Genomic DNA, 13256 nt, shown 5'->3' with positions numbered 1-13256 from the left:
ATGATTAATAGTGAGTGTATGACCTTCAGGACCACCTCCAATGTGGCATCTGGGGATAAATATCTGGGAATCTGTCAGCCGATTTAGAGCTGTGCAAACCTCTTGGCAGCCACAAAAGTCGCCCCCTTGTGGCCATAAAAAAAGAATCCAGATTGAAGACATTCTCATGTTGGCTTTGCTTTTTTAGTCCTGGATGTTAGGGTTCACACTCAGGACTCAAGCACATGACACAGTCAAAGGGTTAAAAACTAAACAGTCTTCAGCCAGTTCCAGCTGTGATAAATTCCATCTGGAATGAATCACAGATAAGGAACTTCAGCTAAGTAATCCTGTTTTTTTAGGGCAGGGATTCGAACTGTTCGTCTCTCAAAATCAGCACCTCTCCTCTTCAGTTTTCAAAGAACAAAACATCAATACACTTACTTGGGTGGGCTGGGTGGGGGTCTGACTTGCCTTTCAGGTGTTTGGCTTCTAGCTCAGAGAGAAGATCAAACAGTGAGTATGAGCAAAGTAGTCACGATCAGCTTGGTATTTCAAACAGCCTCAGCAATTCTAACTGTACTGGGGGAGAACAGTCAGGCATCACCCAAGGTTGAGACCCAGCTCAAATATGACGTTAATTGGTGATGAGTAGCAGGTGTGCCAGGCCAGGACTTCTAGAAGCCACACCCACCACTTCATTTCATACACTAGCAGAGAGGCAGGTACCACACCTAGGCTGTGTCCCAATTCAGGGTCTGCACGCTTGAAGTACGCGCACTACGCGTATTACGTACGGTGCGTACTATAAGTACGAGAAGTGAGGAAGTGAGAGGCTTGTGAAATGGGACGGTCTAGCCTTCGTCGCGCTGTTCAGGTTGCCTAGCAAACATGATACTAACCGGGAGAAAGGCGAGATTGTGTGACATAAATGAAGGAGAAAAAAGTGATTTGTTGGTCATTCATTTTTGTCATGACATCACTTTGATTAGTTGAATATCTGAGGCTGAGACCACAGGACTGTAAAACATGATTGTTAGGCTTTATTTCTGTACTGAACAGTCATTACAAGAGTTTTGAGTAAATAACAATTAGCTCTTGTTGTTCATGAGACTAAAGTCATCTAACTGTGGTAATGTAAATATAATATGGCCAATATTATAGTATTGTCAGATTATTATGATATTTATATATATATATATATATATATATATATATTATATGTATATATGTATATATATATATATATGTATATATGTATATATATGTGTATGTGTATATATATATATATATATATATATATGTGTGTGTATGTATGTATATATATATGTATATATATATGTGTATGTGTATGTATATATATATATATATATATATATATATATATGTATATGTATATGTATATATATATATATATGTATGTGTGTATGTATGTATGTATATGTATATGTAGAGGCTGAAAGTACAAACATCACTAATGTCAAATAACTTTGCCGATATGTGGCCAACAGCAATGTTTTAATGTTCTTCGTTATTAAACATTCGCACATAAATAAGTGAGGTCATATTCAGTACTTACTTTTGACAGTTCACTCTTCGGCAGCTCCCTTCTGCCATATTTTGCGGCAAAATTATCCACACCCACCACCGCGCTATGAATTGTGGGATATATGGGACCACGAAGCGTGCACCGGACCACGCTTGATATTTGGGGAAATCGACGGTGCATTTGGAGTATTTGAAGTACACTTCGAATTGGGACAGCCGTCGTCGCGTGGCGGTGACGTAATTGCACTTAAAATGCGTACTTCAAGCATGCAGACCCTGAATTGGGACACAGCACTAGACTGCACGGCGACCATGATGGTCAATTGTTTGTAATCGCTGTAGTCTTTTGTGGGTTTTTTTGTGGGTTTGTGGTTAATACTTGCTTGTTCCTATAAACCTGTTAATGTGGGGGCATTTAGATGAATAATTTTGGGAAAGGTAAGATATGATCAAAAAGTTTCCTCAATCAGCCCATAAAAGAAAAATACCAGATTCAAATCTTTAAATTTCTTATCTACGTCCAAATGGCTTCCTGCAAATTTGTTCCTAGGAGTCCACTTATGACCAGGTGAGCCGTGTGCTCTGCTGTTTACCGCAGATCGGACCGTGTGACTGCTGGCTATCGCCCTGCAGTTTAAAAAACCAGAGCGCTTGACATCACAGTAAAGTCAACTGAAACATCCAGAGGGGTTTGAGGGAGAACTTTTACTGGAAACAACCGAACCGTGGTGCACTCCATTGTGCTGTCATGAGTTTGTGTTTTTTCCACACAACTTTGGCTCAGCACCTGCTCCACTCACCAGACATGCCTCTGTGCACATGCCTCCACTTGCCCAGGATGAAAATTAAGTCAGGCTGTTTTGACACACTAGATTTGATCCAGCACGCACGGCAGATGCACAAGAGCAAGTGTATATTGCGTCTGTTATGTTTGTCCAACTCTTAGAGACTGTGATGATGAAAATTGATACCAGAAACAGTGGAAGGAGTTTGTCTGGCTTGAAATTACAGTTGAAAAACTGAAGAAAAAATCTACACAGACGGTTTGGGGGTGTCCTGTTCTCGTCTGATGCAGAAACACAGATTTTTGCCAGAAACGTTAGTGGACCAAAATGTAAACATGCCATCAGAGCACTGGCTCTTTTAAGCCTCCATAGCTGAGTGTCACGCTGCTTGATTTACGACGCTCAGATTTGGAAAACCCTGACTCGACTCATTGTGAGCTCTTAACCAGAAAGAGAGAAAAAACCCCTCTTTGCCAAATTGTAGCCTGAGTTCTGTCCCAAAAGATGTTTGTCACATGACGACACAGAGTCCCAGCTGTGGGGTTAGCGGTTGAGAACGCAGTGGGAACTCTGGCCGGGACCTAATCTGACTTTTGTCACAGACGTCACGTACCGAGGAGGTCGCTGGAGAGATGAAGGACTCAGCGCCGTTTTGTGCGTACACACTCGCAGCCTCTGCGTGACTCTGTTTGTTATAAAAGACAAAGTGCATGTGCTGTTTGTTTGGACAGATATGCTGCTCCAGATAATTGTATGTGAAAGTGGGAGACGGTGAGTGTGTGTCTGTGTTTTGGCATTTTCAGCAGCTCTTGTTTATGTGAACGTAAGCCTGAGGTGAATGGTCGGCAGTGACTGCTTCACACTGTTATCATAGATGCTCTCACACAGTTTGGCTCTCACACACACACACACACACACACACACAGAAGTAGTAATGAATGCATTATTTATAATTATTTGAAATGCCTCAGTTTTAAAACAAACATGGAATTAATTGTTATATTAACCTTTTAACCTTCTTAAATGCAAACAGGACCTATTCTGTTTATCTACACGCTCCTTATTTTTGTTCTCGGACTCTACTAGATTCACATTTTCAAATAATAATCTTCTATTGGCTGTTCACAGCCTCTCAGTTCATTTTCGGTCTGAAATGAGTGATTTTAGTTCCTATGTTACTCAGTTTAGCCCAGTAATTTTTTTTTTTATTGGCTGCCCCTCTTAAGCAGAAGGTTTAACCAGCAGGTGGGTGTGGCTTCCATGCCCAAGATGACCATGTTAGGGATATCAGCTCTCTATAACAGCATACAGAGACAAGAGTAAAAACAGATGCCTGAAATTGAGCTTTTGGCCCACAGGGATTGCTTGTACATGTGCCGATGTCATTATTTAAATCTATGTTTATGAGCATTAAGCTCAGTATAAACATCTCACAAAATAAGGATAAACAGAACAGCTTTCTTTTTAATTATTTCTTTTTTTTACCATTTTCTCCTTCTCTCCTTGTCTCTCCTCATTTAACATTAGAACTCAGTGCCTTTGACTTCTATTTATCTTAACAATGATCATTTAAAACCGCTTTGTTTGCTTTCTTTTTCCTGTTTGGCCCAAACTTCCAAACTTGCAGCCCACAGAGTTGACGAGTACTAAACCTTCACTTTAGAGCCAAATTTAACCCAGTTTTCGGCTTGATTGCTGTACCAGTTAAACATTTTTTAGAGTTATAATCAACAGAAAACTGCTAATTGTGCTATTACTGAATGGCTGACATTAGATTTACTCCAAGTAATGAGCAGCCTGAAAAAAAATCCTTTTTTCACTTTTCAGCCAGATTTAGACATAAAAGGATGACTTCTTTTGTGGTCTTTTGACAACACTGATGTCATCCAAGGACGTCTTTTGCTTGTTTGGCATATTTAGCTAAGTGGGTCTTAAGTTAAATTTCCAATTTCCATCTATCTAGAAAAGGTCAGTAATATTTTTGCTTCGTCCTGTTTAGATAATTGGAATTTTTTGTGCTCAGAGTGCAGCCAAGAAATGATCCATCAGCTGTAGCGTCCACCAAATGCACATTTTGTTCATCACATTTTAAAATGCACACACATGTGATCCGTCTACTGCAAGACTAAAAGATCATTTGAGAGTTATATGGAACATTATGGCAGCTTGTGCATCTGTATATTCATGCAAGATGTTAAAATGCAGAAGGTGAAGCTGAATGTACATAAAAAATAGTGTTTCTGAAGGTCTTCCAAAGCTTTTCTTTAGCCATTGGCTGCTTTTTTTTACTCATTTTCCATTTTCCAGTCCTTGTACCTGATCATTTTCAGAGAAACATTTTGGGGTTTTTTGGACTGAACTATTAGTCATTGGAACATAAAAGACACCTAACTGAAGGGATGAACCAGTGTTGTGTCTACACATACCAGACAACTTAGCAAAGAACCAATTTATATTTATATTTAGGCACTTTGTTACTAACAGCCTGTCACTAAAACACATCGCTTGCGCCATTTCTTTAGTTGAATCTATAAAATATTTTTATAGATATTTTTCTCATCTTGGCATAGTGTGCTATGTGTCTTTCAAACATTTGAGGACAGAAGAAGAACTAGAAGGTCAAGCAGCAGATGAGCAGTTTCTGAAAGGATTATCTATAAGAAACACGACTACAGGTCAGTGGTGTTGGGAGCATCTGATTGGCAAAAGCTTTATTTTTTCAGTGTGACAGCGATCCCAAACACATCCTTAATGCAGTAAAATAATACTGGATAGAAAAACACACAGTGGAACACTATCAGTCATGAATCGGCCTTCCCAGATCCCCAAGCAGTGTGGGATCATCCTGACAGAGAACAGAACAGAAGGCAGAAACATCCAAAGAAGAGCTCTGAATGTCCTTCTTGTGTTTCAGTTTCAGTCGTTAGGATGATGAGGGATGTAATTTGGGCAAAAGACTGATTGGACTGAGGCTGAATTCTTTAGATCAGTTTCTGCCAGTTGCCCTCACTATGAAATAAGATTAAATATAGTTCATTTAAACACAACAGGGATTAAGCAAAGCTTAGCCCAGCAAGCAAGCCATTCATGTTCCCGAATGTTTCTTCTTCTTTTTCTTCTTTTCATGACATTAGACTCTCTATAGAAATGGCAGCAAAAGTGCATAACGTGCAAGTGTTGTGCTGATCAGTCATTCGATGTGTTTTTGGCATTTTTATTCATTTAAAGGACTCACTTTCCTTCCTGGCTGCCCAAGACTAAAAAGACAGTAAAAGTTGCTGAAATAGTTCACATTCGTGATTCGTGATGTCTTTGTTGGTCTTGGGTCCATCACTGTCTTTATCAGCCTCTGCAGGTGGTGTATTAAATCTATGGTCAGTCCATGAGAGGCAGAAATATGCTTCTTTTGTGTTAATGATGTTTACTTGTTGCAGGTTTAATCTTGATCCGGAGAAGATGTGCACTGACGATCGACTGTGGGAGGCCCTAGAGATCGCTCAGCTCAAGAACATGGTGAAAGCTTTGCCTGGAGGACTAGGTGCGCAAACTTAACTCGAGAAAGAATACAGCTTATTGCACCAGAAATCGGTTTTGAGTCGAGTACTTGATCGATGTGTTTGTGTTTAGACGCTGTCGTGACAGAAGGAGGGGAGAACTTCAGCGTTGGGCAGCGGCAGCTCTTCTGTTTGGCTAGAGCTTTTGTCAGAAAGAGCAGCATCTTCATCATGGATGAAGCCACAGCATCTATAGACATGGCTACGGTGTGTGCTTATTCATGGCATCTTGTGCAATCATGTACAGAAGCTCTTTCCTTAATGGAGATATATTTGTGGGATAGTAATTAAATATTATCATCAGCCAGTTTCATTTTACTTATGTAGCCCAAAAATGAACAAAGCAGGCAAAGAAAATGAATGAATGAATGAATTTTAGTTAAAACAGGTTAATTCTAAGGCATCAGTAAAGAGAGACATGACATCACAAACAGCTTAAAATACATATAACTGGACTGGAGGTGGGTTGCAAAGCAGTTTGCATCGTGACAGCCCCATTTTAGCCTTGCTCTACTTTGGATCACGTTTACAGCAGCTCACCACTTCCTCACCTGACGATATGGTTTCTATTCTCTGTTTCGTCTTTCTGTTTTGCAGGAGAACATCTTACAGAAAGTCGTGATGACAGCGTTTGCAGATAGAACAGTCGTAACAATCGCAGTAAGTCCTTCAGTCTTTTATCCTGTTGTTGTTACTAATGAGGCAAAAAAAAAAAAACCTGCTGAGGTCAGCTGAGGTTTGTACAGATAGATGCAGATATGTGGCTCTCTTTGCACTGAGCTCTATGTTCATCTGTCAGTAAATTATTTACCCCACAGATGTTTCTTTTATCTGTGCCTTTTATTAATGGCCTTTCCCATACATCAACACAGTTTGTAACACATAGATGGATTTAGTGACTTAAATTCAGTCCTCTTGTCCGGTTCTTTTATTTATATGGTTCCCTTTTTTCTGACTTTTGTCTCTTTGTGTTGCTGTCTTGTCCTGCTCTGTTTTTCTTTCCTTTCTTTTTCAATCTGCTGTCCCCTTCTACTTTTCCCCAAATCTCTCCCTTTCCCCCACCTCCTTCCTTTTCTTTTTTGTTTTCTCACTTTTTCTTTTTTACTACATCTACTACATTTTCTGTTGTCCTCCTTCATCCCCCTTTGTCCTGCCACCAGCATCGAGTGTCCTCTATCTTGGATGCCGAGCAGGTGTTGGTCTTCTCCTCAGGGATCTTGGTGGAAAGTGACTCTGGTCCCAACCTGCTAGCACAGGAGGAGAGCCTCTTCAGTGTGCTAGTGAGGACTCACAAGTAGACCCGGATCAACACAGACCACTTTGGCTCAGCCGACTCTCGGTCTCTCCCGTTTTCTTCCATTTTCCTACCTGTTTCTGTTTCTTTTCCTGGTTGAGCCACAGCTGAAGTCTGACTCTGGGTCTGCTGAAGCTTTACTGCCACTGACAGCCTGGTTGGTACAAGAAAATACTGCATGCTCTTTTAAAGATATTCCTTGTGGATGCAGTGCAAATTTGACGACAGTCGTCAGTGTTGTGACATTGTTTGTCCTCCAAACTAAAAATTGAGAAGGGATTCAGTTAGAATTAAACCTGAAATTGTATTTTTAGTAGCTGACTGGTTCAGATGCTTTACATTCATCTCATTCAGCAGGTTCCTGGAAAATTGGACTGTATCAATAAAATGGGTCTTTGGACATCTCTTCCAAAAAGAATAACATCATCTCAAAAAAATGTGAAGAGTCCACATATTTTATTTTATAGCAGCTGACCAGTCTAGAAGATTCTTACCAAATCCTTCATTTGATCCAACAAAACTAGTTTAAACATATTTTAATTTTATTAAAACAAAACATTTCACTTATTACACTTCACTTATTATGTTTGTGTTTTGTGTCGTCCCTGTGTGTCTCCAGCACCGTGTCCACACCATCCTAACAGCTGATCTGGTCATTGTGATGAAGCGAGGCAACATCATGGAGTACGACAAACCTGAGACGCTTTTGGAGCAGGAGGACGGGATGTTTGCTTCATTTGTCAAAGCTGACATGTAGGGACACGCGGGACCCAACGGTGGACAACCTGCTCAGTTTCTTGGGTTTTTTTGTTTTTGTATTTTTTTAAACCTGAATTACTTTCTTGTTGAGGTGAACAGCCCTCTGAGAGACTACCCCAGTGCAGGGAAGCCAGTAACACACTGTTTCTGCGAGGAGAAGCTTCCCTGTGCACTTACCAAATGGAGACAGGGTCAGCTGTCAGTCAGCGGGTTTGCTTCTGTTGGTTTCAAAGAAGTCAGGAAGTAAAAGAAGGTACTTTGGGTAGGCTTGCTAATCAATGAGTCCATCGGTTGGTTCATCCCGTTTTTATTTTGTTTGAATTTAACAAAACCCAATTACACAAACCACAACATTAGTAGTATTTGGACTGGAAAGTGAAATAATAAAGATATATCTTATATGTGATGGATGGCTAATGCAAACTACAAATGAATATATTTTCTCACTTGTCTCATAGAAAGTCTAAAGTTATTTTTCAGACTTTCAAAATTTTCTCAAGATCTAAACAAGAAAATAAGCAATAAATATAATGCTTGCGAAGCTCACAGTATCAAAATGGGCAGCCAGCCATATATTTCCTGTGCTCTAAGACTAAGAATAGTGAGAACAGTTAATAGTTAATAAAGAACTGATAAAAAGCAAAGTTATTTCATTTCTTATTGCCAGTAAATCCCACGAATGACCAAACCTACTATAAAATATGTAATATGTATACTAAATAATGCAACCACAAATACAAAAAACTACGTCTTAAAAACTGCAGTTGTGGCCACTTGATGCTGGCTTTGAAAAATCTCCACAGATCCTGTGTCAAAATGTCTAAATTTACAAAAGAAATGAACATGTTGATGAAAAACGTGTATCTCAGATCGGTTGCCTGCAGTTGCTAGGTGAAATCGGCCGAAAGAGGTGTACGGAGCTGCACTGAAAACCTCTGTGGTTGCTTTGGTCTGTATCAGATTGCTGCGGTTGCAGGTTGTGCAGCAGTGAAACTGTGAGGAATGCGATGAAGACAGTAAATGACGACTGTTCACCTTCAAAGTAAAAGTTGTTCCTTTTGAAACGTGTTGGTTTTGGCAATAAGGCACAACTTGCCAAGACAAGTTAATATTTCCAATGCAAATCTTCAATTCTATTGACAAAACAAATGAATCAGGGGCAACTTGGAGTTCAGCATCTCGCTCACTTTTGACATGCAGACTAAATGAGCCAAGAATCAAACTACCAACCTTTTGATTGGTGGACAACCTGCTCCTCCTCCTGAGCTAAAGTTGGCCATATGATAGGTGTCTAGGACTATACGACACATTTAAATTGCATATATGTTTAAAGTTAGGCAATACTAGAACTAGAACTAGACATCTCACCCATGTTTATGGCTTTGGTACCTTTTGGATCTGATGAGCAGATTTTTCTATGTTTGATTAAACTTGTGGATGCACTTTTCTAACCAAGCTAATAAGCACTAGCTGATAGCTTTTGGCTCCATAAAATGTCAAGATAATGCTAAAGCCATGACATCATTATTGTTATAACTACCATATTTATATAAAATCTCTCTGAGAGCACCGAATATGGATTACCTGCCTTAACAAATGCACTGTTACCTCTTTTTAACACATTTTTACACCGTTTTAAATGGATTTGAAAGGTTTTTAGGTTAGAGTATTAAGACAGAGGCTTATGTTTGTTGGTCTTTTCATGGGATTTGTAGACAGTAGGAAATACATTCAGTTTATTAAATATAAATTATGGCTTTGAGATTTTATTTCAGGCGTTGAGGCTGTTAAAAGTGTCAAATGTAAAGATTTAATAGTTGGAGAGTGAACAGAAGTGTTGTTTCTTATTAATAGAATTTTTACAGTCTTTAATTATCTTGTGTAAAATATTTGTTACTTTTTAGATCATGCACCACCTCTGTTTATACTGACTAGCACCTGTATTATGCAATAATAATGATGGAAGCATTTTAAATGTATTTAAAATCCTTTTTAAAAATGACTGTTGGCTCTTTGGCCATTATTTTTCTGAATAACGCAGTGGAAGGATTTTAAATCGACCCTTTTGTATTCTACTCTACTTTTTGACCTTAAGTTCTGCTATTGAGGTAACACTGATAGAAATGACAAAGCTGATGGAATCAGATGGTTTTATTAACCAGTTTAAGAATGCATTTATAATGATAAATAACACAGCTGATTGTTGTGGCCGTTCTTTGACTGAACATGTGTTGACATTTTTCACGAGGTGCCAAAAATGAGACGTCACAAAATACCAACAGGAGTTTCCCAAGTGAAGGCTGGATACTCCTATTTCTGGCCTACGTCTCCTTCCTCCCTGCTCTATCAGTTGTATGTCTATGCCTCCATTAGTACAAACACTGTAAGGTGTCACGGCTCGGCCTGCAGCCAGTGAACCTGCTGTCTGTCTGCAGTCATGCTTTGCTGAACTTTTTATCCTCGGGGACAATAGATACCCAGCATGCCTCCCGTTAACTCCAGAGATGCTTCATGGATGTTTGAGAGGGCAGTGATGTCTTTTCTTTTTTTACTGAGGAAGAGCAGTAACTTGCAGTAACTTAATAATCAGTTCTAGGGGCTGAAATTTAGAGCTACATCAATCTCTATTTTGCACATTAATAATGCAAGATTGGTAATAAATCGGATGAAACCAAATTAGAGCCCATAGGAGAGAATGAATTTTAGAGAGTGAAATTTAGCATTCACAAGGTGAACATAAAGAGGAGTCCACATAGTAAAAAAGAGCTTTTGCATATGGGAACTGCTCCATCTCTTTGATGGGCTGATATCAAGACATGTTTTTATATATTTTTATTTTTAAATAATGAAACTTTAACACACTCACTGTTTTTATCAGACTGATTGGATTCTCCTTGGAAGTCCTAGCTAACACTTTTCGTTTTCTGTGCAATGCATTGTGTAGTAGATTTAGATTTAATGTTTTCATGTAGCTTTGTTTAAAGTGTCCATTAAACTAGGAGAGTTCATTTTCTGCTGGAAATCCTGTTAGAGGCAGACACTTTGTCTCTGCTTGCAGAGTTATGAAGGCATTTTACATGTGTCTTCATAACCATAAGCCACCTTTAAAAATGAACATTTGATATATAATTTCTTTCATCTGTACAAAAAAGTTGTAATGTTGGCTAACTGAAATCCTAAAAAAGCTTGTTGATGGTTTCTCGCTCGGCATGTATAGTTCAACTTGTGTGGATCAGGTCTCCTGAAATTTAAACTATAGGATGATGTTGTGAGCTGTTGTACATGTGTAAATGTTATTTTAGTCCATTGCTAGGTGGTTGATAGGCAATGTAATGGCATCACAATATCTGACATAGATAAGAACCTTTGGGGGCTGGAGATGTACCTGTGAGCCAAGTTTGTCTGCCCGACTTCTGATGCTCTTGGAGGGGTTTGTGGACAAAGAATCAAACACACCAGAGATGCCAGAGTCCTTTCTTTTGCATTGAAAGAAAAAATATTTGGGAGACAGTATCTCATAATTATCACTGTTATCTCCCAGATAAAAGAAAACTTCTCATCATCACAAGATAATGTACAATAATAGAAAAATGCCACAGAAACGTGCCTGACAGTGTTCACACTGTGCAGTGGGACAGGAAATGGAACCGCTTCATAATGTGCTTGGGAACTGTTGTGTTTTTAATCATTTTGAGATTTAATAAGCAATTTAGTGATGCTTCTTGCTTCTGTTGGTTTCAAATAATAGAGATAGTCAAGATTCCTTGTCACTGTCACTACAATGCAAGTTTTCATATATAAACAGCAGAAGTCGTCCCTTTCTGTAGTTAAAAACACATGCAACATGCATATCAATGAATTAATAGGCTATTTAATTAATAGGCAGACTTTTTGAATATATAAAATGTCTTAAATATAAATGTTACCCAAAGGAAACCAGCTCATTGCCATCACAGTGAATCCATTTGCACTGCCACTCCTGTGCTCTCAAACATAAAAATGACTGATCAACACTTATGGGTCTCAAATTAAGTGATAATAAATCATACTCGTGAGCCGAAGTCTCAGCTTTTGGGTGATATTTTCAGTGCACAACAATATGTAGTTACAGCTCAGCATTCAGTGCATTTCTTTGGAATATCTTTTCTAACCTCTCTGGGAGCGGTGCTATTGTCCCTTTATATTATTGTATATTGATTAGACTTACTTTGCTTTTGGACTAAAATTTTAAACTTTGTACTGTACAGTGTTAAATGCCAAACATGATTTTTCCGCCTTTTCTTGTTTAAATATTTTACATGTTTCATCTCAAGAAGTTGTCGCTTAAGCTTTTGAACTTTGTGGTTTCTCTCATTTTATAACTTGTTTTAATATAACACAACAAGATGACACGTGAGGTTTACCGTCACACTTGGTGATCACAAGTTTCGCCTGCACTTTTCTTTCCCCTGACAGCTTTAACTGTAACACTGAATGTCTTTGTTGTTTTATAGCTTTATATTCTGTCCCTGCAGTTCTTCCAAGTCCTCGTCCGTCTCCTCTGTTAGCGATCGAGTGCTCTTCCTCTTCTTTGATCCTCGTTCAGCAGCACTTTTTATGCTCTTGGCCACCGTCACACTCATAAATCCTTTGTTTTCCTTGCTGTGCTTCCATGCTGCTCCTGTTCTGAACCTGCACACGGCTGCCTTGTAAACTCATCCTCTCACACCCCAAACCACTTTTTGTCTTCGAAGCTGACATTTTACACCAAGAGCAAAAAAGCAGTGGTGCCATTTATCCACGTTACACTTTGCACAGGTTTTTTCACTAAAAGAATGTCTCTTTTCGAACAGGTTTCACGTGTGTTTTAGTTTCTGGGAACAAACAAGTACATAAAAACAGTGAACGGGTGGAAATGTAAGGGAACTGCATGTCGGAGCTATGCAGAGAGCTTTACTTGCTTTCCTGAAGTTGACTGTTAACAGAGAGCATCTTAAATACTGACATCGTTCTCACAGATCAGTTTGGAGATGGTCATTTTTTTCTGTATGTACATTCTGTATGTAGTAGCCTGTATAGCCAAGGGTTTAAACATACATTAAACTGCTATTATTATGTGTGCCTGATTTCTTTCTTTTTACACTTGTAATAACAATAAAATGCTTTTGAGTGACGTGAGGCTGTTTGTTTTTGTTGGGCTTCTTTCACGGCTGTAAACTCTTGACCTTTCCTACCTCAGGACACAGGCCAGGAGTCACGGTACCCTCAATACTAGATGTGATAAATTGCTAAATGGCGCCCCCTGATGACTGTTTCTAAAATAAATCCAAATACATGTACTAGGAAATTGCACACATT

General features: G+C 38.9%; 1 protein-coding gene across 8 annotated transcripts in view; it reads left to right on the top strand.

Moving 5' to 3' along the window:
* abcc9 (ATP-binding cassette, sub-family C (CFTR/MRP), member 9) overlaps positions 1–13013 on the top strand; it is a 71192-nt gene extending 58179 nt beyond the window's left edge. For 6 of the 8 annotated variants that reach the window (XM_085138099.1, XM_085138098.1, XM_085138097.1 and 3 more), the window contains 4 exons: positions 5747–5850; positions 5940–6073; positions 6464–6526; positions 7780–13013. In XM_085138099.1, the coding sequence (XP_084994225.1) occupies positions 5747–5850; positions 5940–6073; positions 6464–6526; positions 7780–7917 (439 nt within the window). In that variant the 3' untranslated portion in view covers positions 7918–13013. Of the gene's footprint in view, positions 1–5746; positions 5851–5939; positions 6074–6463; positions 6527–7026; positions 7318–7779 lie in introns of all 8 variants that reach the window. The other 2 variants (XR_014870231.1, XR_014870232.1) reach the window with 1 other exon arrangement.
* The last annotated feature ends 243 nt before the right edge of the window (positions 13014–13256 follow it).

This window comes from Neolamprologus multifasciatus, chromosome 17, assembly GCF_963576455.1.
Source record: "Neolamprologus multifasciatus chromosome 17, fNeoMul1.2, whole genome shotgun sequence".
Classification (NCBI taxonomy): Eukaryota; Metazoa; Chordata; class Actinopteri; order Cichliformes; family Cichlidae; genus Neolamprologus; species Neolamprologus multifasciatus.
Note: the sequence above shows the minus strand (reverse complement) of the source record. Positions and strands in the feature narration are given on the sequence as shown.